This window comes from Amaranthus tricolor, chromosome 12 (assembly GCF_026212465.1).
Source record: "Amaranthus tricolor cultivar Red isolate AtriRed21 chromosome 12, ASM2621246v1, whole genome shotgun sequence".
Classification (NCBI taxonomy): domain Eukaryota; kingdom Viridiplantae; phylum Streptophyta; class Magnoliopsida; order Caryophyllales; family Amaranthaceae; genus Amaranthus; species Amaranthus tricolor.
The window spans coordinates 5909878-5936702 of NC_080058.1; the positions used below are offsets into that span (position 1 = coordinate 5909878).

The 26825-nt window shown below is 33.0% G+C and overlaps 2 protein-coding genes and 1 pseudogene across 8 annotated transcripts; 2 read left to right on the forward strand and 1 right to left on the reverse strand.

The window, feature by feature from the left end:
• Nucleotides 1–2047: 2047 nt before the first annotated feature.
• Nucleotides 2048–8529, forward strand: LOC130828334 (RNA-dependent RNA polymerase 1). Of its 3 annotated transcripts, none has more exons than XM_057694265.1 (5): nt 2048–2180; nt 3133–3681; nt 4713–6598; nt 6742–6892; nt 7441–8529. In XM_057694265.1, exons 2-5 carry the CDS (start codon nt 3160–3162, stop codon nt 8278–8280), a joined length of 3399 nt encoding a protein of 1132 aa, XP_057550248.1. In that variant the 5' UTR covers nt 2048–2180; nt 3133–3159; the 3' UTR covers nt 8281–8529. The 3 variants fall into 3 exon arrangements, with proteins under 3 accessions (XP_057550248.1, XP_057550246.1, XP_057550247.1); XM_057694263.1 differs by lacking the exon at nt 2048–2180 and adding an exon at nt 2287–2700; XM_057694264.1 differs by lacking the exon at nt 2048–2180 and adding an exon at nt 2287–2580.
• Nucleotides 8375–12413, reverse strand: LOC130828470 (protein DJ-1 homolog D-like; annotated as a pseudogene).
• A 4650-nt stretch (nt 12414–17063) lies between these two features.
• LOC130828336 (protein EMBRYO SAC DEVELOPMENT ARREST 30-like) lies at nt 17064–26559 on the forward strand. 5 transcript variants are annotated; one of them, XM_057694271.1, is made up of 10 exons: nt 17064–17369; nt 17463–17547; nt 20088–20174; nt 20288–20376; nt 20490–20739; nt 22065–22177; nt 22670–22760; nt 23529–23657; nt 24918–25471; nt 25642–26559. In XM_057694271.1, exons 1-10 carry the CDS (start codon nt 17338–17340, stop codon nt 26048–26050), a joined length of 1839 nt encoding a protein of 612 aa, XP_057550254.1. In that variant the 5' UTR covers nt 17064–17337; the 3' UTR covers nt 26051–26559. The 5 variants fall into 5 exon arrangements, with proteins under 5 accessions (XP_057550254.1, XP_057550252.1, XP_057550256.1 ...); XM_057694269.1 differs by having other exon boundaries at nt 20104–20174; XM_057694273.1 differs by having other exon boundaries at nt 20104–20174; nt 20490–20733; nt 25545–26559.
• Nucleotides 26560–26825: the final 266 nt, after the last annotated feature.

The following is a 26825-nucleotide window of genomic DNA, read 5'->3' on the forward strand; positions in this document are numbered from 1 at the left end:
TAATCATAACAATAATAACACAAACAATAATAATAATCATAACACTAATAACAAAAACAATAATTAAAAATAAAATTTAAGGAAAATTTAATAACATTAACAATAACAACAACAACAACATCACCAACAATAATAATAAAAATAATATTCAAAAGAATATAAAAAAGTTAATAATAATAATAATAATAATAATAATAATAATAATAATAATAATAATAATAATAATAATAACAAACATATTTAAAATAATAAATTAATAATTAAAACATAAATAAAAATCTAATAATAAAAATAATAACAATCACAACAATAATAACAATAATAATAATAATAATAATAATAATAATAATAATAATAATAACAGTAATAATGATAACAATAATAATATAATTAAAAAAAATAATTATTATTCATAAAAAACGGAAAAAAAAAATTGAGTCGCACAAATCTGGGCGACCAGGCCCCGGTTCAGTCGCAGAAAAAATTGCGACTGGACCTCGGTTCAGTCGCACATTTCGTGCGACTGAACCGGGGCCTGGTCGCCCAGATTTATGCGACTCACTTCAATTTTATTTTTTTTAAATTGAAAATAATAAGATTCGAAAAAAAAATTACTTCGATTAATTGTTTGCGGATTGAACTTCTTAGTTTTTGCTCCAAAAATTTGCTTTGGTAAGTTTGTTTTTTTAATGTGATAAGAAAATTTTTCGTGAGATTGTGGTATATATAGTAAATTTTAAGTCCAGTGGCAAAATCGCAATTTTTTGAAAATCCAGGGGCAAATTCGTAATTTCATTAGGGGGTGGCGATAAAATGAAAAGGGTGATAATATTTAAGGATTGAGTTGCTTTAAGCCTAGTGCACTTCGAGGTGAGGCAAATTGCAATAGAAGAATGAAAAAGAAGAATTTTTAACGCTCGTCTTACCATAAATAATTGGGTAATGATTTAATTAGAGTTGTCATCATCATCATATTTAATATTCCGTCCAAAAGTAGGGTCTGAGTGAAGGAAGATAACGTACAATCCATACTCGTACTTCTTTTACAGGGAGAACTAGAGAAAAATGGTCAATTTTACCTGAAACAGCAAGAGCCCTGCAAAAGGAGGATATACGTGGCAATGTTGTTTCAAGAGTGCAACTACTAGCAGAAAAAAAAGCAAAAGCAAAAACTAAGTCTAACAAAAAATGAGAAATAAAAATAAAAAGAATAAATAAATAAATAAAATAAAACCAAGATAAGTATACAACGAAACAAAAATAAAGCGTGTAAGAAACAATTACACCCTAGGACATGAGGTAACTAAAGAAACTATTAGTAGTCTAAAATATGGATCTAACGTCTCAAACTATTTTTATCCCTAGTATATATAAATTTTTCAGAGTAAATACTATAATTTTTCGGACAAAGTCTTAAATTTGAAATTTCTCACCCTTTTCCTCATCCAATCTTATATAATTAAAAAAAGCATTGCCATGCCCATCAATGCTTTATGAAGCCATTGGATCCGTACAATATCTTTTACAATTTTTTCTCCTATACTACCATACTAGTATCCCTTCTATTCATAGAAAATGAGACATTTTTTTATTGGGCCAATTCATTGAAAATGTCCTAAATCTATTTTTTATTTTTTTACCCTTTTACCCTTACTACAACAACACAATAACACATAAATATCAATACTTTTTATAAAAAAAGAAAAATTTTCACCACTTTTAAATAGTCTCCGATCCCATTTTGACGCAAAACTCAAATATGCCATTCTTTATATAAATTTTTAAGAAAGAAAAAAGTAAAAAATCCTTTAGTCCAATTAGTTTGAAGAATCAAGCAAAATCAAAGCAAAAGATGTTAATAACAAAACCAATTTATAGTCGCCACGTGTAAAGTTATAAAACTCCTAATATTCTTAAAACCGTCATTATTATTTATTAACCTTGGAAAATAAATTAAATTAAATTAAACTATTAAAAAAATACTCGAAAATTGACCTGATGTTGACGGATAAGACTTAAATTTTCCAAAGATCATTCATTGTAGACTGTAGGTGACTGACTGTCTTCTTCACTCCCCAAATCTCTTGGCTTGGCTTTGAAAATTTCTTATATATTTCTTTGATTATCCTTCAAATGATATAGAATTCTCACTAATTCTTCTTCTTAAATACTTAATCAAGGTAATTAAGCTTTAATCCTTCTTTTAGGTAAATGGGTTATTTTATTTTTATTATGGGTATAATGTAAGAATATATACTTCCATTTTTGTGTTGCTTTCGTCGTCTTGATCCTTGACTGTAATTTTTTACTAATACTATGTACTTTAATGCATAATATTACATTTACTAGGATCAATATGTTCTTTATTTGTGTTTATCCTTGATTGAACGAACTTCATCATTCATTCACGCTACTTATTTGGCTTCCTAATCATCTTAATAATTTTTTTATAATCGAAATTCTAATTACTTTCTTTGTAATCAAATAACTTGATGGGATATCTTTGAAAAAAATGGAACTTTGGATCATTGGATGATCCCTTTGAGGCTTTGAATCTCTTGATACCTATGGGGTATACACGTAATGTTTTATACTCTCTCGATCCATTTGAATTTTGATTGTATACATGAAGTTGTAGTCTTGTAGATGACATTTGCGAAGAATGGTTAATCATAAACAACTTGTTTTGCTATTATAAAGGTATGTTTGTGTACATCCCACCCTGCAGATCCAACTTAAGGGAGACCGCTAGAATGATATGTTATTATGGTAAATTAATGGCATGTTTTATAGTTTATCCCTGTTTTGTAGAGATATAAAAGGTATTTATGTAAGATAATTTTGTCATGTATTTTTTGTTGCCGTGATAATTAGTCGTTCGGTGATGGAAAACTTGTCATCATAACCAAAGTTCTATGTTGATATATGTGACATGCTATGTTTGATGATTCCATTTCTTGATCATTATGGACTTTGGAGTGAATTTTTGATTGCACACATTTTTCGTTCGTCAAATTTGAATGTTTGTAACACTAAGATGTTTCTTGCCGGAAGCTACTTCTCTTGTATAACTTTCTTTTTGGACGTGGGCAATTTGTTGTGCGACTATAATCTGATACTTGGCATTTTCAGTGACATTGTTCAACTCAATTCAACTACATGGGCAAGACAATTCAGCTGTCTGGTTTTCCGTCTACTGTGTCTGCTGAAGCTGTTAAAACATTTTTGGAGGGCCGTACTGGTAAAGGAACTGTGGTCGCTCTGAAAATAAGGCAATTTAAAACCGGTGGAACGAGATGTTATGCTATTGTGCAATTCACAACTGCAAGGATAGCAGACTTTATTCTGAAGCTCTCCCTACCTCCTCAGAAGTTCTGGTATGGAAGTTCTTTCTTAAAGGGACGAGAAATGGAACATGATATTGTGCCCAAGCCAAGAACATATCAGCATACAATGGAAAATATATCACTCCATGTTGGATGTCAAATCTCAGAAGAAGAGTTTGTAGCATTTTGGACTGGAGAAAGTGTTTCTTTATCATTTGGGTTGGGGCTTAGAAAATTTTACTTCTACTTTGAATGTCTTTCAATCGAATATAAACTTGAGCTTTCTTATGAAAGTATATGGCAGATTGAATTGCGATGTCCGCGTCATGTTTCTGTGAAGTATCTTTTAATTCAGGTTTGGCCTCAAACCTGGTTCTGTTTTTACATGTATGCAATGATTGCTTGTCAAAGTCTGCTTGCAATATTGTGATTTGTGCTTAGCATCATGTGTTATCTTATTTGACTAGTAAACTGCATTGATGCAGCTTATTTTTTACGTTTGTTCTTTAATTTTCATCCATAAATTTAATTTACCTTTTCATTTCTTCCACACATCATGCTCATTAACAAATTTGTCATGGTATGAGCCGATGGTTTCCGATCAACCGAAAACAAACAATATCGGTCTTCCATTAAAAACAATATCCGGGTTCGAAAAGAATGGTGTTCTTGCCCAATTAAAAATGGGCTCACATGTGAGGGGGACTAACAAATAAGCTTGATGGGCTACTTCTCCTATTACCAATTGGTTTTAGGATGGAACCTCATCGGGTTTATGTGTAGCTAACTCTTCTCTTATGCGGTTTTTGTTGAGTACAAGCTCGTTAACAAATTTATTGCTCATACTACCCACAATAATTATTTTTGTCTTCCATTTGTTGGATTCCCGTATTCTCCTTTATGGGTATGAATTTCCGTCTCTCTTTCCTCCCCAGACCCTGCTCATAGTTTTCCTATATGTGGAATATATAGAGTTTGATGATGATTTGTTGGATGCTTATGGGGAAAATTTGGTGGGACTGAAGGAGTAATACTATTTGTTTTTAGTACAGAATCACAATTATTTTTGTGGCACTTTGCTTTAGTAAGAGGCCAAATGAAAGCTCTCTTTATTCTTGAAAGTTTGCTCCTGATGCATTTGCTAGACCTGTAGGCTGTATGTCAACACTTATTTGTGATAGTAAGTTAGCAGACAGTTGACTCATGACTGCATTTTACTCTGGGCAGATTTTGTAGCCAAGGCCCTGGATTCTGAAGGCTAAATTTGTAGCTAGTTTAATGGAGACTGTAATTTTTAGTTCACATTACTTTATACATGTTGAGTTTCTTGATTAATATGGTAATATGTATAGGAAGATAATGATAATCTGATACTCAAATTTTCAGCTGTTCGAGGCTCCCAAAATTTTTGAGAAGTTACGCTTTCCTGTACTGATAGAAAACAATTATTTCAAGGATGAGCAGGATGATCAATGGTTCAGAACTACCGATTTCACCTTCACAAGGAGTTTTGGACAATCGTCAGTCATATGTTTAGAGCTTCCATACAATTGCCAACTTCCAGACTTCAAAGCTAACTTTGCATATTTCAAGGAGGATGATGGCCAATTTACGTTACGAAATGGAAGTACTTTCTCCCACAACATGGAACTTGTTCCTATAGTCGATCCTCCAAGAGGGCTTGACTTACCATTTCATATTTTGTACAAGGTGAATCACCTGGTACAATTTGGATGTCTTCCTGGACCAAACCTCGATCGGAGTTTCTTTCAGATGGTTGATCCAAGGAGAATGGATAATGCTTGTATTGAATATGCTCTTGAAAATATGTACTATCTGAAGGAGTGCTGCTACAATCCTGTCGAATGGTTAAGGCAACAGTACACAAAATACCTCACATCTAGGAGAAGCCCTCAGAAGCCAACCATTTCATTGGATGCAGGATTGGTTTATGTGCGCAGAGTTCAAGTAACTCCGTCCAGAGTGTACTTTTGTGGCCCAGAGGTGAATATTTCCAACCGAGTGCTGAGAAATTATCCCAACGATATTGACAACTTTCTCCGCATTTCCTTTGTTGATGAGAATCTAGTGAAACTATACTCAACAGATTTAGCCCCGCGTTTCTCCTCTGATCTCAGTGCCAATGTGAAGCGAACTAACATTGATAGAAGAATCCGTTCCACTCTAAGAAACGGGATAGTTATTGGTGACAAGAAATTTGAGTTTCTGGCCTTTTCATCAAGCCAATTGAGAGAGAATTCTGCCTGGATGTTTGCTTCAAGACCCGGACTGTCTGCAGCGGGTATCAGAAATTGGATGGGTAACTTTAGAAGTATCAGGAATGTAGCAAAATATGCTGCTAGACTCGGTCAATCTTTCGGATCATCTACAGAATCTCTTACTGTTCCAATAGAGGAAGTTGAGATGTTACCTGATGTAAAATTAATTAATGGGAGAAATATATATATTTTCTCAGATGGGATTGGAAAGATATCACTTGATTTTGCTCGAAAAGTGGCTAAAAAGTGTGGTTATAGCTTCACTCCATCTGCCTTCCAGATTAGATACGGAGGATTTAAGGGTGTTGTTGCTGTTGATCCCTTGTCGTCTAAGAAATTATCATTGCGAGATAGCATGTCCAAGTATAAATCAGACAATGATAAACTTGATGTGCTTGCATACAGCAAATATCAACCTTGTTATATGAATCGACAATTGATTACTCTCTTATCAACTCTTGGTGTGCCAGATTGTGTATTTGAGAAGAAGCAAAGAGAGGTGTTGAAGCAACTGGATGATATGCTAAAAGATCCCCTGAAGGCACAAGAGGCATTGGAGCTTATGTGCCCAGGGGAGCTTACAAACATCCTCAAAGAAATGCTTAAATGTGGCTACAAACCAGATGCTGAACCTTTCTTATCAATGATGTTGCAAACTTTTCGGGCTTCAAAGCTGCAGGAATTGCGGACTAAATCACGAATATTTCTCCCCCTTGGTAGAGCAATGATGGGATGTCTTGATGAAACTAAAACCTTGGAATATGGTCAGGTGTTTGTGCAAGTTTCTGGTGCAAGATTTAGAAATGTTGGCAATGAACTTCTCACTTGCACTGGTTCTGAATTTGAGCCAAATACATACGTTGTGAAGGGAAAAATTGTTGTTGCTAAGAATCCCTGTCTGCACCCTGGTGATGTCCGTATCCTGAAGGCAGTAGATGTGCCTTCTTTGCATCATATGGTTGACTGTGTCGTTTTTCCCCAGAAGGGTAAAAGGTATATGCTTTAAAAAAATTGTCGGCACAAGATTTATCACTACGTCTAGCTAATCCATGCTGATAGATTGATGTAATGTTGTTGGGAACAAGTCTTAAATTTTGTTCTTATGCTTATTTTTGACTCGTTGAATGTAATTTCAGGCCTCATCCTAATGAATGCTCTGGAAGTGATTTGGATGGTGATATATACTTTGTTTGTTGGGATAGTGATCTTGTACCACCTCGCCAAGAGGAACCTATGGATTACACTGCTGCTAAAAGTACGGAACTGGATCATGACGTTACCATGGAGGTTGTTTTCCTTTCCTTCCATTCATTTTGCTCCATGTGTGTGGGTGTGTTGTTTCAGTCATATATTTTATTGTTAATTTTTTGCATAAGGACTTAGCCAGTTTGTTGGGTGATCTTAGGTATATGCCATAAAAGTTATTTTGTGTACATCTTTTTGTCTATATGTATACTTTACAATCATTTCTTCCATTCTATGCTACTTGGACTCGGGTACTGATGTCGGATACTGGTACGTCATGTCCAAGTGGCGGATACGTCTAAATATTCTATTACGCTAAAATGAAGTGTCTAAGTGTCATACCAATGCCCGAGCATCAAGGATTAGACACGGATATGTGAAGCAAAATGAAGAGTCCGAGTAACATAGCTTCCATTAGCTCCCTTTTTCCGTTTGACTTCACGTGTTTTGTAAGTGATTTTAGTTAGGCTGATAGCTATCTTGTTTGGTTTGTTCTCATGAGAGTTGATGAATGATGGTTGGAGATTCAAGATCAAACAGAGATATAATTGCAGAATCTAATGTTTTTTGGCGATTGTGCACTCATGTAGGATGTCATGGATTATTTTACCGACTATATAGTCAATGACAGCTTGGGTATCATTGCAAACGCACACACAGCCTTTGCAGACAAGGAAATAATGAAAGCAATGAGCAGCCAATGTATAGAGCTTGCTAAACTTTTCTCAGTAGCTGTCGACTTCCCCAAAACAGGTGTCCCAGCAGTTATACCACATTACCTTCATGTAAAGGAGTATCCCGATTTTATGGATAAGCCTGACAAACCGACCTATAAATCACTCAATGTCATAGGCAAGCTGTTTAGGGAAGTGAAGGAACGATCTCCTAGTTCAACCGCTATACGATCATATACTCGAGATATAGCTAGGAGTTCTTGTGATCCAGACATGGAATATGATGGCTTTGAGGATTATCTTGATGATGCGGAGTACTACAAAAGCCAATACGACTATAAGCTTGGTAATTTGATGGATTATTATGGTATTACCACTGAGGCCGAAATTTTGAGTGGAAATATCTTGAGGATGTCAAAGTCCTTTGATAAGAGGAAGGATGCGGAAGCTGTTACAATGGCCGTTAGGGCTCTGAGGAAGGAAGCTCGAGTATGGTTCAATAAAAAGATGGATGATGTTGAACCGGATTCTGATGAGTTGTATGCAAAAGCATCAGCCTGGTATTATGTAACTTATCACCCTAAGTATTTTGGTGTGTACAATGAGGGGTTGAAGCGAGACCATTTTCTTAGCTTTCCTTGGTGTGTGTACGACAGGCTAATCACCATCAAGAAGAACAAGAAAAGGTCTCGAAATGTTTCGTCGTTGGAAAGCTTGGAAAATCAACTGAGATATGGAATCAGCCTAAGAGAGTGAAGAGTGTATGTTGGTTATGAGGTTTGTTGGTGTGTAATAATATTACTACTTGTTATGTTTGGATCATGGTTCACCATTTTGTCGTTATTATGTTTTAATAGGCAATGGCCAATGCAATATGAATGTTTGCTATTATAAATGACAATGCAATATCCATCATGATTATGTCAATTTGAACTCCTATTATCGATGTGTTTGATAGTTATATTAAACGGTTTGAATGATAATGAAAAGTTAGTTTGATTTTAATAGGAAAATATCTTAATAATTTTAATGGTTGTATTATAGATTTATATATATGAAATAGAAATAAATTATAATTGTAGATCATATTCGGCTCAACCACATAAGCAGCATGAGCGATGGCTTACGGTCCTATTATTTTAAGTGTCTAAGAAAATTAATATATTAGATTTTTGAACTAAATTTAAAACATAATATTTTTACAACACGTGTAAATCTTCATTATATAATTTATGTTAATATCTTTTCATAATTAATGACATTCATTAGCTTGATAAATAACTATTTGTTAGTTATTGATTGATTTTCGATTTCTATTAGTAGGCACTGTTTGATTTATTTATTATTGATAATTATTCAATCTAGGTAATTATGTAGCATTATTATATATTCCTATAAAAAAAATAGTACTATTATTATTTTGTTTTATTTTCTTCTCTAAATGAATACATAAAAATAATAATTAATTATTATCGCTTAAAAAATAAATGTACACATTTATACTAAATAAACTCATACTTAATTTTCTGCGCAAGGCCCTTAAACATCCAAAGACAGCCTTGTTGTAGATGAGATGTTATAATAACAATATACGTTGCGGCTAATATGTCGAAAAAATATAGTCAAGTGAGATATTGTATAATTTATTTAATCGCATACTTATATAATATTAACTTTTGATAATTTTAAATTGTGCATAGTAAAATATATATAAATGATCAAAATAACATATTAAATTGGGTAAATAGTCAAATGTAGATGAAATCGAGAAAATACAAGCAAAATCAAAATTTAAAAGGACAGAAAAGTATACCTTGAGAAGACCAGAAGCAGCCAAAGTCAATTGACGCAACAAGTTTTCCGGCTTGCATGAAATGTTGTAGTAAGTTTATATGACATTATGATCTAAAGCTAGGCCTCCAGGGATCACAAGACCGTCATAAGTTGATACATCTATGTCTTCAAAGGTTGCTGTTAAGGTAAAATGTAGGCCATAGGTTTGGTCACCTTCGTATTCAAGTACACTTGTTGGACACACATCTCCTTTTTTCGTCTTATTGGACCACAGTGCATCAATTTGCCATCTGATAACTTTGAGTGATTGTAGTGGCACTATTACCTCGTACTCTTCCATCAAATCCTACAACAATCCAAATAAAAATGTAATTTTTGATCTGATTTGAAATTGATCAAGAATTCGACTAGAAATTTGTGGTCATTATAAGGAATTTTGTCATTGTTAAATTAGAGTCTTTTAAAATTGACCCGATTAATCAAAATTGAGTATGACTTGATTTGATTTGGAATAAGCCAATTACAAGATATTAAAATATGTTTTGATACTCACTGTAAAAAAAAGTTAAAAATTGCGACGAACGTTGTCAATAAAAAGACTATTTCTCCATTTGCAACTCTATTTTTTTCATCTTTCATTTTAGATTTCTTTAATATTTTATTCACTTCCAGATTTCTCAAAACTTTTTCTATTTTTCAAGAACAAATTCATTGTTGATAATAATGCAAAAATAAATGAAATTTTTTATTTAAATTTGTATTATCTATATCAATTAATTTAAAAATTGATATATTAATAATCCAACCTTTTACTCATCCGCCGTGAATAATCTCACATTTCGATTATTTTTAAATAATCTAACTTTTGCCTTTAGTTTGCCTTTAGTCGTAGCTAATCTTTTAATTAATTTTTTTTTTCAAAATATGCTGGAAGATGGCGACAAGATGGATCATCGCCTATTCGGGCAACGAGCAAAAGATGATCCCCCGATCAGGCGGTCATCACTAAAGTCGTTTAGCGTCCGCTAGGTGACGCCATGTGCCGTTGCTACGTGCGTATTTTATAACAAATCTACCTAAAACAAGCCAATATAAGGAGATAGCTAGAACATAGGAAATGTGGAACTCACTCCGCAAAGAAACTAGATACGCTTATGATTCGGTTGACTGACACAAACAAAACCATCAACTATTAAGTGCTTTCAAGTGATGGTAAATATACTGAGGATGGGCAGCATACAAAGCAGCAGTAATCAAATTCTCATCAACACAAGCTTCTCAAGTCACAGGCTCGACCCAATGTGCACCAGCTGCTACGGCTACATGTCTCATAGTCTTGTACCCTGTAACATTTCGTCCTTTGATGCAATCAGCAGCAGCTAATAAGATCATTAACCCATGACAGATTGCAGCAATTGGCTTCCCATTTGAACAGACTTTGCGAACCAAATCAAGAACTGATTCGTTCCTTGATAGATATTCTGCTGCTCTTGCTCCTTAGGATGATTAGTGCATCATAATGTTTTGTTGAAATCTCGTCAAGTGTTGTGTTTAAGGTGAAGTTGTGACCTCTTATTTCCTTGTAAGACTGCACTTGTCACATGAAATTGATGAGTGATATTGGAAAAATAACTCAAATATGATCGCATATCAAAAAATAAGAAAAAAGTTGACTAATTGTTGAGATGGTTTATCCTATATCGACAAATTAAAGATGATGTGTATACTTTATAAGTTATTGAAGGCCTTTTTTCCATTGTCATACGGTTTTGTGATAGTATATATTCTTTGTTTATGAAGTGTGCACCTTGTGTTTTCTTGTAAATATGCAGGCACTCACAATAAGTCCAGCATAATTTAACACTACTATACAAGTTTGATGAGGTATTCCTTCTATTACCAATTGATTATAGGATTGAACCTTATCAGATTTGTGTGTAGCAAGCTTTTCACTTGTAGGGGTCTTGTGTACAAGTCGAAAAATTTGTTGGATATGAATATGCAAAATTAAGTTTTTCTTCATCGGTTGTTATGTTACTTGGACTCTTCATTTTATAGACTTTCCGAGAGTTTAGTGTTTAATATGATGATATTTAGATCAGGATAATTATCTAATCAATCAAGAGTTGGCCGGGTAATCTTGATTGATTTGTTGATGTTAAAGAACTAATTCAACTAAGAGTTTAAGTTAGTGGTTGAGGTTTTAGGATATGTTGTATATTTTAACACGCCCCTCACATAAACCCTATTGACTAGAAGTGCGGATGTAGCATGGGCCCTTCTCATAAATAACACTGAATCTTTCATTTTGAAATGAGTGGTGAATGAGATTCGTAGTTGTGACCTTCTGTCACGTTAGCTCTGATACCATATCAAGGGACAAACTCAATAAAAAAACTTATAAGATAATAGTTGAGACTTCAAGATATGTTATATACCCTAACAATTAAGCTTAGATAGATGTTAAATAATCTTTATCACATTTTACCTTTGTCGTACTCTATCTTTCGCACTCATATATAGGTAAGGTATTTGAACACTATTTCAAACAAAAATTTGAATTTTTTTATAAATTATTCGAGGCTAATATTTGGACACGTACTCATCTTGAATGAGTTGTCGTCTCATACAACAATTTATGACTGATAGTATAATTGATAGATGGGTTAGATGCGAGGCTAGTTGAGTCCAAATAACATAGATGAATACTTGATGGTAGAAATTTACAAAAGAATATAAACCTGTTTGTAACTCATGTATTTAGCTGTACGGTAAACATCTGCAGTGAGTTTCCCAGGACAAACAGCGTCAACTGCAACACAAAACGCTTGAAGTGCCTGAAATGGTACCATTGCCTGTCCCATTTTTGTTTTCATGTAAATAAACTTTATAAAAATAACAAATTGTTATATGAGACAGTCTTCCCGTAAAACATATTCCATACATATATTAAATTAAATAGCTCAATAAAAATAAATTATATTATCATAATTCGACTTCTTGTTTTAACGTTGTCTATTATTTTAATTATCGTCTCAATGATAAATGACACCACACAACATCAACACTCTTTTTTGAAACGTAGAATCTGACATTTTAGTGTTTCTATTTGATTGAGTTGGTGTTACGAATGATACTAATATTTTTGGGCCGTTTATAAGTGAATAAAGTAACACAAAATTTATCTAATTTTTCTAGTCTGTCCAATTAAATTTGTTCAATTTATACTTTTATCATAATATGTACTTTTTAAAAATTTTAATCAACACATTTAATTTATGTTTTCGTCTTATTCATTCGTGACACCAACTCAATATCACTTAAATATACAATCTTTGAAAAATATTACTTAAATATCGGATATTTAAAACCAAATTATCTTTTTTTTGGTCATTTATAAGCTCTATAGACTTATAATATGATCAATATCTCAATCATAGTAACATTGTGAGCTAACTAGAAAATCATACAATTTTGCGATTCAATTTTATCGTCTAATTTATGTTCAATTAAAAATAAAAATACCTGAATTTTAAAGGTCAATTAGAGTTGATTAAATGTAACCTTTATGATTCTTTTGAGTTTTACCAGCTCTTAAAAATTTCATCCACTTAGTTGTCTTCGCATGAACCTGCATATATATATATATATATATATATATATATATATATATATATATATATATATATATATATATATATATATATATATATATATATATATATATATATATATATATATATATATATATATATATATATATATATATATATATATATATATGTCTTCCTTTTGAATTAGTAGTAAAGAGAATTTAGTTGTTTTTAAAAAAGATGAACAGTTAATAATAAATGAAAAGAGAGAGTAAATTGTGTGAATGAATTTAAAATAAAGTTAAAAATGTATAAATAACATTAAAAGAAAATGATCAAACATTATTCAAAAATAATAGGAGTAATAATGTTAAATGATGGGGAAAAACAAAAAAAGCAAATAATGTTACATAAATTGAACGGAAAAAACATATTTTTATATTCACTCTCCCTGTTGAGATGTATATAATAATATATAGTGAAAAAAATATCACTATCAATAACAATCTTAAAGAGACTGAGCCATATATCTCAAACATGGCAACAATACAATATACGTCCAAAGCATCACTAAATCAAGATCATATTTGGTGGAGTAATTAATAAGTGAAGGCTTAGATGTATGCGCTCAACTCCAATTTAGTGAGGTATTATATTGATCAAGATAATGTCTAGTGGGAGGTACTTCGGGAATTTTGGGTGTCACAGTGTAAAATATAAATTTTTAAATGAGATGATTTTACGGTAAAAATTAATAATGACAAGTGTTTATATATTTATGTTTTTATGCAATTTTATTTGCTTAAGTGCTTTAAAGTAATTATGTCTTTAATGAAATTTAAATAACAAAAAATATTAGTATTTATTTGCAATAAAATGGTTCATATACTAAAAAGGTGTCAAATAACAATGAGAACCCCCAAGCTAGGTCCCAACACAATATGACCAAGCTAACAAACGAAACAAATAGAAACAAACCACCAATGTTTGAAGAGGGTGCTTTAGAAACCACTTTTTAAGCTCATCAGTCGCTCTAGTCACTACTCTATAGGACTAACTTTAGACATGGGTATAAGTGAATTTCTCTTACACAAAACAACATAAATAATTTCAGTCCAATTTAACAAATAATTTCAGACAAAAAGAGTATTACAAATAATAATAATAATGAACTACAAATTATAATTATGAAGAATTTCTATTTCCCCTTTGTTGATGGTTAAAAACAAACTACACAATAACACTAATGAAAACTTGAAGATACTTATGCTACGACGTACGTTATCCGGTAACTTGATACTTGTTGTAGGCGTGTACTCACTTTTCTTTTGTGATATTTCCCCACTTGGGTTTGAACTTGGAAATTCACAACGAGAAACAAACAACACAATATACCCTTAACTCCTAGGGGGTGTTTGGTATAGGAATATAAAATGTAATGGAAAGGGAATCGATATAAAGGGGTAAGGGTAAGAGTAAGAGTTGTAGTTATTTATTGTTTGGTATAACAATATAAGGAAACACTTGTTTACATTTCCCTTACTTGTTGTTTGGTTTAATTTTAAATTGCTCTGGAAATGTGATGATACAATGAAATCGATAGCAATATTTAAGAAGTGAAATTATACGCTCTCTAATAGTGGAAGCTATGAAATTGCAATATATAAAATTTAAATTATAATTAGTTGGCCTTAATTACAGTTTTTTTTTTAATTTGTTCAAAATGACCTTTAAAAGCCTATCTTCTTTGACCCATTATTTTAAAAGGAGTTTACTTCTTTCATTGTTATATTATTTGAAGTTTTTTTTTTCTCATCATTCATCTTATTTGTTTTTTTTTTTTTATAAACTATTCTTCTAATTCTTGCAATTACTTTTAAATACAAAATGTATGAATTAATAATAAATGTTATATTGAGAAAAATTAAGAGAAAAAACAGTAAGTAATTTTGAGTAAAATAGAAGAGAGAAAAGGAGAAGGAAATAAGAAAAATGGCATGTAGACATGGAGTAATAGCAAATCTGTATAATTTGTTGATGGAGGAGGGTAATGATTTTTGTTACATGATGTTTATGGGAGGTAACAAATGGAAGGAAACCATTACCCTTGAGAAACGGATTAGGTTATCTTGGATGTCCAACCAAACGCTTAGTAACGGTAATATATTATTCATTCCGTTTCTTGCATTAAAATTTTACAAACCAAACACCCCTTTAGAGTATACCACTCAATAACAAAGTGTATGAATGAATTATAATTTTAAAGATTGACATAAAGTTTATAACTCTTTTTGTAAATCACATGCAAGAGAGATAGTACGGATATAATAGAATTCAGAAAAAAAATATTGTATACATCCTTCACCCAAGACCCTCTATTTATACTAGTCATAGTATACCCAAGAATCAAGGGATACTAATAACTATTGGTGATCAAGCTTAATGATGATACACCAGTACCATGTTAATTGTGGTATTCATGAGCATTATTCGAAGCCATTAACACCCTTGTAACTTCAAAATCAAAGTTGAACAAAAAAGGAATCCAATGCCCATTGTTCAAAGAAGACGAAAAGGCAAACAAAGCTAGACAGCAGCCAAAGCTGACTCGATTTTCTGTTTTGCCTTTTATTCTTCCTTTTGAATCCCTTTTAAACTTTGTATTTTAATGTAACTTGTGCCACTACTATCTGTAGTCTTTAGTAATATAACTTAAGATTTAATAAACACTGAATATTAAAAAAAAAATCTCATAAACTAATTATAAGGCGAATCACTTCAAAAACTTGCAAGTAAAACAATTGACCAAAACTACATAATAAGAAGCACTAGTAACAACACAAGTCGTGATTCAATCGACATATTGCATAGAAAAATTCATCTTAAAAAGAAAAAAATCATTGAATAAGATGAAACATATAAGCACCAAATAAATACAACAAATAAAGCAAGCAAAATGATTAATCAATGATTCAATTTACCATATTCGTTTATTGAAGTCATTTATCTAAAATGTATATTAAATTCAGAACAAAATTAATACATTATGATACAATTTGCTAAAAACACAATAGTAATAAAATTTGTGCATTACACAAAAGTTAAACTAGTAAAAGAATAACCATTACATTGTTAGTGTAATTAATATTTTAGTCATTTCATATTATTTTTGATTAATATTTTAGAAAAATTGTTAGTGAATAATTCAACCTATTTTCAATTATCTGTCAATAATTTCATCTTTTGAAATTTTTTTAATAATTCAACATGTGCTTTCAGATTGTTGCTAATGGACCCCTTAAAGAAATGACCTATTATATCAGATTATCTCTTATCTTCTTTCTTCTTTCTTCTTTAAAATAATGCAATTCATTTTCGATTACCTACTAATAATCCCACCTTTAAAATTTTGTTCAATAATCCAACATTTACTTTTTTGTTTGTTGCCAATAGACCCTTCAAGAAACTAAATGAAATTGCTATTACTTTCCAAGCTTATGAAATTGACCATTGCATAAATAGTAATTGTATACCATCAAATAGGGGTGTTCAAAAATCCAACCCGTTTGACCCAACTCGCTTACCCACACCCAACCTGTTATATATTATCTTTATCAAGTTGAAATTTACACGTTAAAATATTACAAAAAATTAATAATAATCGTAAGTTTTTCACTTCCCTTCAAAGTAAAATACCCCTTTTAATCGGTGCCAAAGAAAAATTGAGTATTTTTGAAATTGTGGATTTTTTGATAATAATTGAAGAGAAAATGTGTTAAAAAAATTAAAAGAGACTTAACATGTATGGATGTGATATGTTGGATTATTATAAACTAGTGGCAAAAAGAAATTGAGTATTTAACTTTTTGAAGGGTCCATTGGCAACAAATTGCAAACAAAAGTTGAATTATCAAAAAAAAAATTCAAAAAGTGGGATTATTAACAGATAATGGGAAATAGATTAAATTACTGTAAAGAGGAGAAGATGAAAATTAACCTACAAGTCATATTCTAAAGGGTCTATTAACAACAAACTGAAAATAAAAGTTAAATTATCACAAAAATTTCAAAAAGTAAAATTATTGATAAATAATTAAAAATAGATTGATTATTCACAATAAATTTTCCAAATAATAAACACAAAAAGTTAAGCAAGAAAATTAGAAAAGAAAAGAAAAAACAAAAACACGGAAGGAGCACGAAACAACGATACTCTTCGACACCAATCTTTCATTCACAGTTTCCCCCCAAATGGTTCTTTAGATCTCAAACTGGAATATTTCGGCAATGATTTTAAGATCCAAAATCAAATGGGTAGCTCTTGGAGGACTCATTTTATCCATACTTTCATTGGTTGTGCACTTAATTCTTGCCAAATATTCTACTCAAAATCTTGTTTCTTATAGTACTTTCACTATAATTAGTGATGATATTGGTGTTTCTGTTGGAGGGACACAGGTAAGATTCGATTCATATGGCATTTTTGTTCAATTGTTTTTCAATGAGATTGCATTGATGGTGTTTGCCTTTTGGGTTATTTGATCGATGCAGGTTTTTGGTTACAAGAAATTATGGGAAAATCTTAAGTTCCTCCAATCCTTACAGCCTTATTCTAACCCTAGAACTTCGTTTCCTGGTAAATAATTTTTTTCTGAACGCTTAGTTGTTCTTTTTGGAGATTAATTATTGGGTTTCAAGCTTACAGCATGTTGAGTACTTCAAATGTTTGATAGCTTCTAAATTTTATGGGGTTTTTTGATGCAGTGTTTTTTTTTCCTTTGGATAAGTTATACATTCTGTAGAATAAGTGTAACTGGGTTTTAGATTTTGGATGTTTTGTAGATGTTTTGATATATGTTATTTTGACTATATTATAAGCTAATGAGAATTGAACTAAGAATCTTATTCGGGAAAGTGGTACTTGCTCCAACAAGACATGATTCTCTTTGGTTATCAAAGTATTACTCATGATAGCTTCAAGTTGGGAATTTATCGTCAAATTATGTGTCAATTGATGCAGTTAATGTTTTGTATTTTCATTTTTAGCTCCTTATGCATAGCCATAATGACCAAGAATATCATTTTCCTTTTTTTTTTTTTTTTAATAGCTTTTAAGGTTTTTGAACTTGTGGGTTGACATCTATGCATTTGTAGTAAGATTACCCTTCTACTGAAACCTTATTCTGGTTTCATTTTGTCTTCTGTTACGTTTTGTTGAGGTTGTGTGGTAGATATGGGCATATGGTTGGAGTCTAAAGAGAGTATATAAATGAAAAATTTTTAGACGAAAAAGCTTAGTTGGAATACTTAAAAGTTTAGTAGACTTTGTTAATTGTTGTTTTTTCCGGAAGGAATTTATTTGCTAATACTATCAAGGATTAATCAAAGACAACATTCCATTACTTAGTGTTTAAGCGTGAGGCACTTAAGCGGGTCTAGGTGGGGGTTTAAGTGTGAGGCACTTAAGTGGGTCTTTGGTATGGGTATTTTAGGTTCAAATAAGGGATTTACTTAACACATTCCATTACTTAGTGTTTGTTATGAAAGTAGGCTAACTTGATCCCTTTCGTTTGGGTAATGGATACTTCTAAATTGTTACAACTCGTTTCTCACTAGAAACCGTTTCCCTTTTGTTGGTCTCTTTCTTCACATCCCCCCTCACATCTCTTTATATCAAACAATTAATAATAATAACACTTAAATTTACTCTTATCTCTATTCATGCATTTCATTTCCATTTGTGAACTTGACCCCATATTGATTCAATTAAGACTTCACATTGATGTTATATGGTTTTTGCTTGTTAGCCAAAGCATCAACAATTATTTGTGTTGCTTGGTTTGCCCAAATAAACTTATAAGAAGCAAGGTTGTCTGTTTAAAGTTTAATAAGCTTTAAAGAAGACTTAAATCTATCTTTCAGGCCACTACAAAACTTCAAATGAAATAAGATATAGTGAAAAAGAAATTAAATACAGCATCATAGACCATATCATTATAATCCCTCACATTTCTCTTGATGCCTGTCAACAGGATACTCGATTGAGTTTATTAAATTCTTTCACAACTTTGCCTTCAATTCTCCAAAATTTCGACCAATTCACATTAGGTTATGTATAAGCATTGTGTAAACAAATTATCAGCCTCAACAATTGTATTATGCTCATCATCTTGATAAGCAAATTCTTGCTTGCGGGTTACTGCCCTAAAAATTGGGGAAATCAAGTTTTTTCTAAGAGGTTTGAATAATTTTTTAGAGGCAGTAGTTTGTCATAAGTTGAAATCTCAGTATGATTCTCCACCTTCATAACTATCCATACTTCATAGTCCATATGGTGAAGCACATAAAATAAGATTGGGGGGGGGGGGGGGGGGGGGGGGGGGGGGGGCGTAGGTTTTGGGAACTCTTGGAATTGCTATTCTGATAGTTTCAAAAGAATTATGCTTAATTGACTCAAAATTCATCCATATTAGTTTTGATTGTGCACAATCTTCCATGAGGTAGGTCCATAGTGTAAAAATGTGGTAACGGTTGCGATCGTGGTAATAGAACGTTGATGTAGCCGAAATATTGGCGCGTTTGTTTCGAAAAACTATACAACGCGGCCGATGCGATGCGATGCGCCTTGTTTTTACTATATAGGTAACTCATTCAAAATTTCTTTTGTTTTGTTATGTATCTTTGATTATGGTACAAAGTTTATTCTTTCATAGGTTTCTTGCTTAAATCTATGTAATTGAGGTTCCTACTTTAAATTCCTTTCTAGATTTATCATACACAAGCCTTCTGTCGGTTTTGAGTAAGGTAAATGATTAAAAATAGAAACGATTGATCACCTGATCAAGAAGAAATGGGTGCTTGCAGAATATAACGCTTAGTGATCTAACAGATTATTTGAGGAGATTTGAGAGAAGAAAAAGAGAGCTAATGAATAAAGAAGAGGAGGTAAAGATACTACAGAGAGAAAATAGGGAATAAATGTATTACTTGCTTCATACAACATTTCATAGGAAACTATATAATTCCTCTGTTATAAAAAAACACTTGCCAGTTTTGCGGTTAAAAGTTACTGCTCCACCTCATGTCAAGTTGTCAATGTACATTTATACAAGTTATATACTGTTTACCTGTACAAGTGAGTTTTTTTTCACCTGCTATTATGATAATGATTTGTAGCTTTTTGTAATGGCAGAGCCTGCTGTTCAAAGCAACGGTTTCATATATGCTAAAATATATGGCGGATTTGAGAAGATAAGAAATTCGGTAATATATCTTTGAAGTTTTCTGTATTTTACTTTGGCTTTCACTGATGGTACTTGGTTCAATTCCTTGACTATTTTCCCTCATTTTATATATTTAGTTTTTTGGTTTTGTAGATTGCTGATCTTGTCGCTGTATCCAGACTCTTAAATGCAACTTTGGTCATCCCGGAAATTCAAGAAAGTCTCCGGTCAAAAGGCATCAGGTGCACTTTCTTTCACATTAGTTCCCATTTCAGATGTCTTTAAATTAGGAGGTTAATAATCGTAGTCATTGATCCAAATGTTGAATGTTTTTCTTTGTGGCATGTTGTTCCAGCTCAAAGTATACATGCTTTTCGTACATATACAATGAAGAGCAGTTCATAGCAGCTCTTAAAAGTGATGTAATAATTGTGAAGACATTGCCTTCTAAGTTGAAGGAAGCTAGAAAGCAAAAACAGTTTCCAATTTTTAAGCCTACACGCTCTGCTTCCCCGAGTTATTATACTTCAGAAGTTTTACCGGCATTGGAAAAAGCAAAGGTTGTTGGTTTGGTCATCGCTGATGGAGGCTGTCTACAGGTATGGGTGTGTTCTTATTCTTGCACCCATTGGCGGCCCCGTTTTTGGTATATCTACTTATTTTTTTGTTGAATAAAGAAGTTAAGATTAATAGTAGTTGAGTTGGTAGTCCCCTATGCATGTTCTAAGAGGTCAGGGTTTCAAATCTTCTAAGGTGGAAATCTAAAATAATGTTGTCATGCTTTTGATTTATTTTTTTCTTTTGCACCTATATTTCACATCTTTTTGTTTTGTTTGATATTTTTTTTTCTCTTTTTAGGGAGTGATTTTATAATTATTAAGTTGATTTTTAATTTACAATAAATAATAGGCGAGGTATAGCCCCTATTAAAACTCTAGAATACGTGATATATTGTGCTACCCCTCCTCCAAATTTCTAGATTTACCATGTGTTTTTGGATTCATCATCAAAACACGAGGTCATCCTTTTCTTTTCTTATTATTTTCAGGTTATGGATAAGGCAATTGGCCCTTCTTTTTTTTGTATTTCTTTTCATTTGACGACACATAATTTTGTTGAGCTCACTAGTCAATATCAATTACCGAACTTTTCCTTTAGAGAATCATAGGAGAGTTGTTATCTTGGTTTTGATGTATGATTCGTGTTCAATATATTTCTGCCTACTGGCTATGTTACTTCATCTTTCCATTTGGTTTTACATACCTATAAAATCTGACGAGAACTTGGATTGGAATCCATATCTCACTCCATTTTTTTTTCTATCTCGATAATCTTGATCAAACATCCACTGTAAAAAATTGAGAATTTGGGGGAAGGAGAAAATTTACTGTTGAATGCTTACACATAGGAAGATGAATTAATATATTATTTATATGCATTTTTGACACGATACACACATGAAACCTATGTTTGGACAGGTTGTATTTGAGCTCTTGCGCACGAGTAATATAGCATGAGCCATGAAGCAATTTTTAAAGTTATAGATATTGTATTTTATGTCCTTGCACCCTTGTCCAATTTTAGGATGACATCCTGTGAGGCAAAATTTAAGCCTTGATGTCTTAGTAGGTTATATAATTCTCAAATGAATGTCTATTTCGTCTCCAACCCTTTTTATTACTGATTGTTTGACCTTTTATATTTCAACCTCATTATCTACTTACTCCTGTTTGCCTCTGATTAAAGATAATGCAGACATGCATAGACGGCTAAAGTAGTTTTGTATATAAACTATGTATTTATTATCTGTGCAAAGTACTCATTTACTAAGCAACATAACTAAGATGCTGTTACTCACTGCCTGAATTTGTTATATTAAATTGGTCTAAAGAGTTGTTACATGAACTATTGGTTGTGGTTCTCCCTCCAGGATGCCCTTCCTCGTAGCTTGCTTGAGTATCAAAGGCTTAGGTGTAGGGTTGCTTATCATGCACTGCGCTTTAGAGAAGAAATTTTGGCACTTGGGCATGAAATTGTGAAGAGGTAAATCCATAACTGTATGTAGATGCACTTACCACCTTTCAGCTCCAAATAAGTTTTATAAGAATTGGTACATGTTTCGTGCACTTATTGACTGATAGTTAAGTTATTTTTAGCCTGTTATTTTTTATAGAAAAACTCTCTTAGTAACAAACTTTAAGAATGCAATTTAATCTTATGTTGTTAATGATGAAAAAGTTGCTTTTTGATGGTCTCGGAGAAGTATCTCTTGTCTTCATTGTAGAGTCTAGGATCATATTTTAAGCAGTGCATGTTCTTACTGCCCTTCATTTTGTCTGTGCTCTCTTTAGGTGCTCTATACTGCAGTTAAAGAATAGATTATAGTTTATGAATGCAATCTGGGACTTCTAGTTCTGTGTATTACATTGGTGTTGCTCAATATTTTGATTGACCTTTCTCGACATCTTGTTTTGTTTTAGTTTTCATTTCCAATAGTCTAATGGCATATATCTGAAAGGCATTATTTCTAATCAGGTTACGTGCTTCTGGTCAACCATACATTGCTTATAATCCAGGCCTTGTCAGAGATGCATTAGCATATCATGGTTGTGGAGAGCTTTTTCAGGTTACGTCCCCCTTTCACTCCAAATTTCTGTGTTTAACTATTTAAAGCTGTGATGCAAGGATCTCATACAATGTAGGATTTCTCTCAGACTCTTGAACTTTGGATAGGCCATCACTTTATCTGTTGTTTACAGTGTATCTGTTTAAAGAAAGTGGAAGCAAAGGAAGGGGAGGGAAGAGAAGAGGAGGAAAGGGAGCATTTGATGAGTTTTCCTTCCAAATTTCTCCATTGTTGGTGAGATGTTTCACGCAAGTCACATTTGTTTTTCCAATTCCCTTGTCTTCCAATTTGTGATCCAAATGAAGGAAAATCCTTCTCTCCATTTTCCTTTCCATTCCCTTCCTTTTCCTCCTAGCTGCTAGTGACGATTGTGATTCATAAACATATATGAATGTATGTCAGTGATTTTTGTTTTTGGGTGTTGATCTATATCTTATGTTTTGGGTTTTGTAAAGAATTTTTCAATGCTTTTAGTACAGTGGAGGAGCAAGTTATTGCATAGTCTGGATTTACCTTTTCTAGTTGCAAGTAATGGCTTTGCTAGAAGATAGGACAACACAATCGCTCTAAACAAGTTGACAAGCTAGTCCGCCCAGTTTTTGAAACTTGTCTTTTGATTGAATCGTTGCAAATTTAAAATGTTACAAAATTTATTGTTTTCGCTTTCTGTAAGTTAATTATCAGGCTGCTAATTCAATTGCCTAACAGTTTTTTATTCCATGAAAAGTTAATCTTGTATTCTTTATTGACGTGTGTTTTGCACGTCAGGATGTTCATACTGAACTGATACAGTATCGGAGAGAACAGATGATTAAGCAACGTATAGTCAGAGAAGAGCTAGCTGTTGATTCACATGCTCGGAAATTAAATGGTTCTTGCCCCCTTATGCCTGAGGAGGTATTGATCTCTGAATTCATAATCATTATCTTCATTGTTGCTGAGAAAAGATTTTATATCAGCATAGCTTCTATCACTTATGTCTTTGTTGACAATTAAATCGCGCTAAAAGCCAAATATGATTTTGGTGGTAGGGCGGGAAAGGGGTGATTGATAGGAGAAACAACGAGAAAGGAAACCCTGAGTTTGTTTGCTCTTGTTAATATTTAAGAATAGAAAACCTATTGCAGTTTGCTTTGTGTGTAATTGCTAGTTTATGTGAATTCATATTGATGTTTTTAGCTTTGTTTATATATTTATATAAAAGGAATTTGTCCTTGTGAAATCTGCGTTCCAAGCGAAATCCAAGAGCTCGTTGTAAGATTAAGATTAACTACTTTTTGCTGCATTGCCATTTTTACAATTTCTGTTTTCTCGTGAATAGCGTGTTTATACTCTGCGGTGTCTATATTATGGTGCTTTTTAGGCAAACATTATCGGAATATTAGTGTGCTTCTATTATTGTCAAACAAAGCAAAGGTCTGCTTTAGGTTTTTGTTGTGCCAGAAAGAGAATGAGCTCTATGTTCCATTGATTGTTCTTTCTTACTAACATGGATTGTTCTCTACTTAGTCTCGTGTAAGCATAAAATTTCAAAGAGGAAAGGATCTTTATTCCTTTTTCTTTTTCTACTGCATCTTTCCATACGCATCTCATTCCCTCTTAACATGCCTTGCAGGATCAAAATCTTTAATTTACCATCTCCATTTCTGAAACTTTGTGAATCCACCGTAACTATAGCTACCTTCATACCGCACCATCTTCACAATCTATACCACAATACGATCTATGTAATTTGGTACGTATTATGTAGACATGGGCACATGAAGATATCTTCAACGTTAAAATTTTCCTAAACTTTCTCTTCCTTCCCTTTTAATTGTATAATTTTTCTCAACAAAGGTTATGGGCATGGTAAGGTTTCCATGCCCATTGTGGATGTGTGTGTTGTGTGTGTGGATGGGTTGATGATGGCATGGTTGATTGGTGGTGCGAGGTAAAGAATATAAAGCACATAGATCATTAGAAGAGGTTGAGAGCTGGATGGAGACTTGGCCGGTGGAAAGGACTAAAGAGAGGACAGGGGACTGAGTGAATAATCATTAGATAATATCACTTTATCTGTCTTTTCAAGTTCCATAATTTGTGTGGTTATTGTTTGGAAATGTGATTCCTTGGGCTGTTTTTTTTTTAATGCTATGAAGTTCTTTCATTCTACAGGTAGGTTTGCTGCTTCGAGCCATGGGTTATCCTCCTCTCACAAGAATATATGTGGCAGGTTCAGAGATTTTTGGTGGTCAGAGGGTGCTAATCCCTCTCCGTGCCATGTACACCAACTTGGTAGACCGAACTTCGTTGTGCAATAAACAGGAGTTATTGAACTTGTTTGGCCCCGAAAAACCACTTGCAGAGGATTCTGTTGAGCCACTTCCATCTAAAAGCCCAAAGTTGTTCAAGGAAGAATGGGACAAGGCTGGTCCACGGCCTAGGCCCCTCCCCCCTCCACCAGGAAAACCTATTTATCGTCATGAAAAGAAGGGATGGTATGGCTGGGTTGCTGAAAAAAATGTCGAGCCAGACCCCTCACCGGCAGAGCTGAGAAGTCAGGCACATAGGCTCTTGTGGGCTGCTCTTGATTATATAGTGTCATGTGAAGCAGATGTATTTTTCCCTGGATTCCATAACGATGGCAGCGGGTCACCGGATTTTTCAAGTTTAGTTTTTGGACACCGGCTTTATGAAATGGCGTCATTGAGAACATATAGACCAAATAGGTACTTTCTGCTTGTGTATGCCCTGTTTTTTTCTTGTTCACTTTTTAATTTTTTGGGTTTTTGGGAAATACAGGGAGAACGATGCAGGGAAAATGAACTGCATATCTGCTGTATACTCAAATCAACATAGTACAATGTTCTAACACGAGCTCATAATTCATTTTCACCAGGAAATATCTGGCAGAATTATTCAATAGTAGTAGTGATAATATGTACCATCCCAAACGCAGTTGGATCCTGTCGGTCAGAGAACATTTGAACAAGAGTGTCGGCGAGGAAGGCCTTTTAAGGGAGTTTAGACTTTCAAAACCCACTTTTTTTCTTTCTTACCCCATTCCCGAGTGCTCTTGTCGGACATCGAATACCGATGAGCTTGTAAGTTCAATATATGAAGGTGTCGACGAATGCCCTAAATGGATGGAGAAAGGGCTGAAAATCAGTTCACCCGACTCAAGTACTGTGAATGAATCACTAGAGGATGATGCCGAATTAGACAAGCAGTTTGAACCCGAGGAAGACAACTCAACACAGACAAGACCGTCAATCGAGCAGGATGAAGAAATGGATCCTAGCGACTAAAAGTTTGGAAATATGATCCCTTCTTTTACGCCATATTCATTCAAGTACTTTGCATTCTGCTTTGAATCTTAACTGGCTCGAGCAGTTATAGTTTGGAGAATGCTAATGGACCGAGGGCTTAGGTTCTTTTACAACTGTCTCCCATCATATTGAGGTTTCGTTTCGAGGTGCTATGAAGGTCGAGTTATCTTCTGCGAGTATTTGCCTCTCGTCGTTGCAAGCATATGCTAAATGTTCAATGAAAATTCCTCCGGGGAAGCTGTGATTTTCGGAAGCTGAGATGAAACAAGGTTCATTTTGTTAATTCTTTTAATATACATACAGGCTGCAGGCATTACACACAAAATTACATGTTTTGTTCATTTTTTTCTTCATTTTGGCCGAAAATCATTTTATTCACCCATAGAACAAGGTTTTTTTTTTTCCTTTTATATTCACCAATGTATATCAATGTAGTCTGAATTTTTTTTCACGGAAATTAATAAAAGTTGTATGCTTTTGTTGAGGTATTTCTCTTTGCTATTGATTTAGAGTATATTTGGATAAAGAAAAACGAGACAAGAGAAGGGAAAGACAACAAATAGAATAGTTTACTTTTTAAATCTCTCCATCGGTGAAAAGATTTGTTTCTTATGAGATGATAAACATGTCATCCTTCTAACGTCCTCCCCTCCATTGTTTCTTATGAGATGATAAACATGTCATCCCTCTAATGTCCTCCCCTCCATTTCCGTTCCGTACTTATGCTATTTCCTCTTTTTTCTTTTTATTTTCT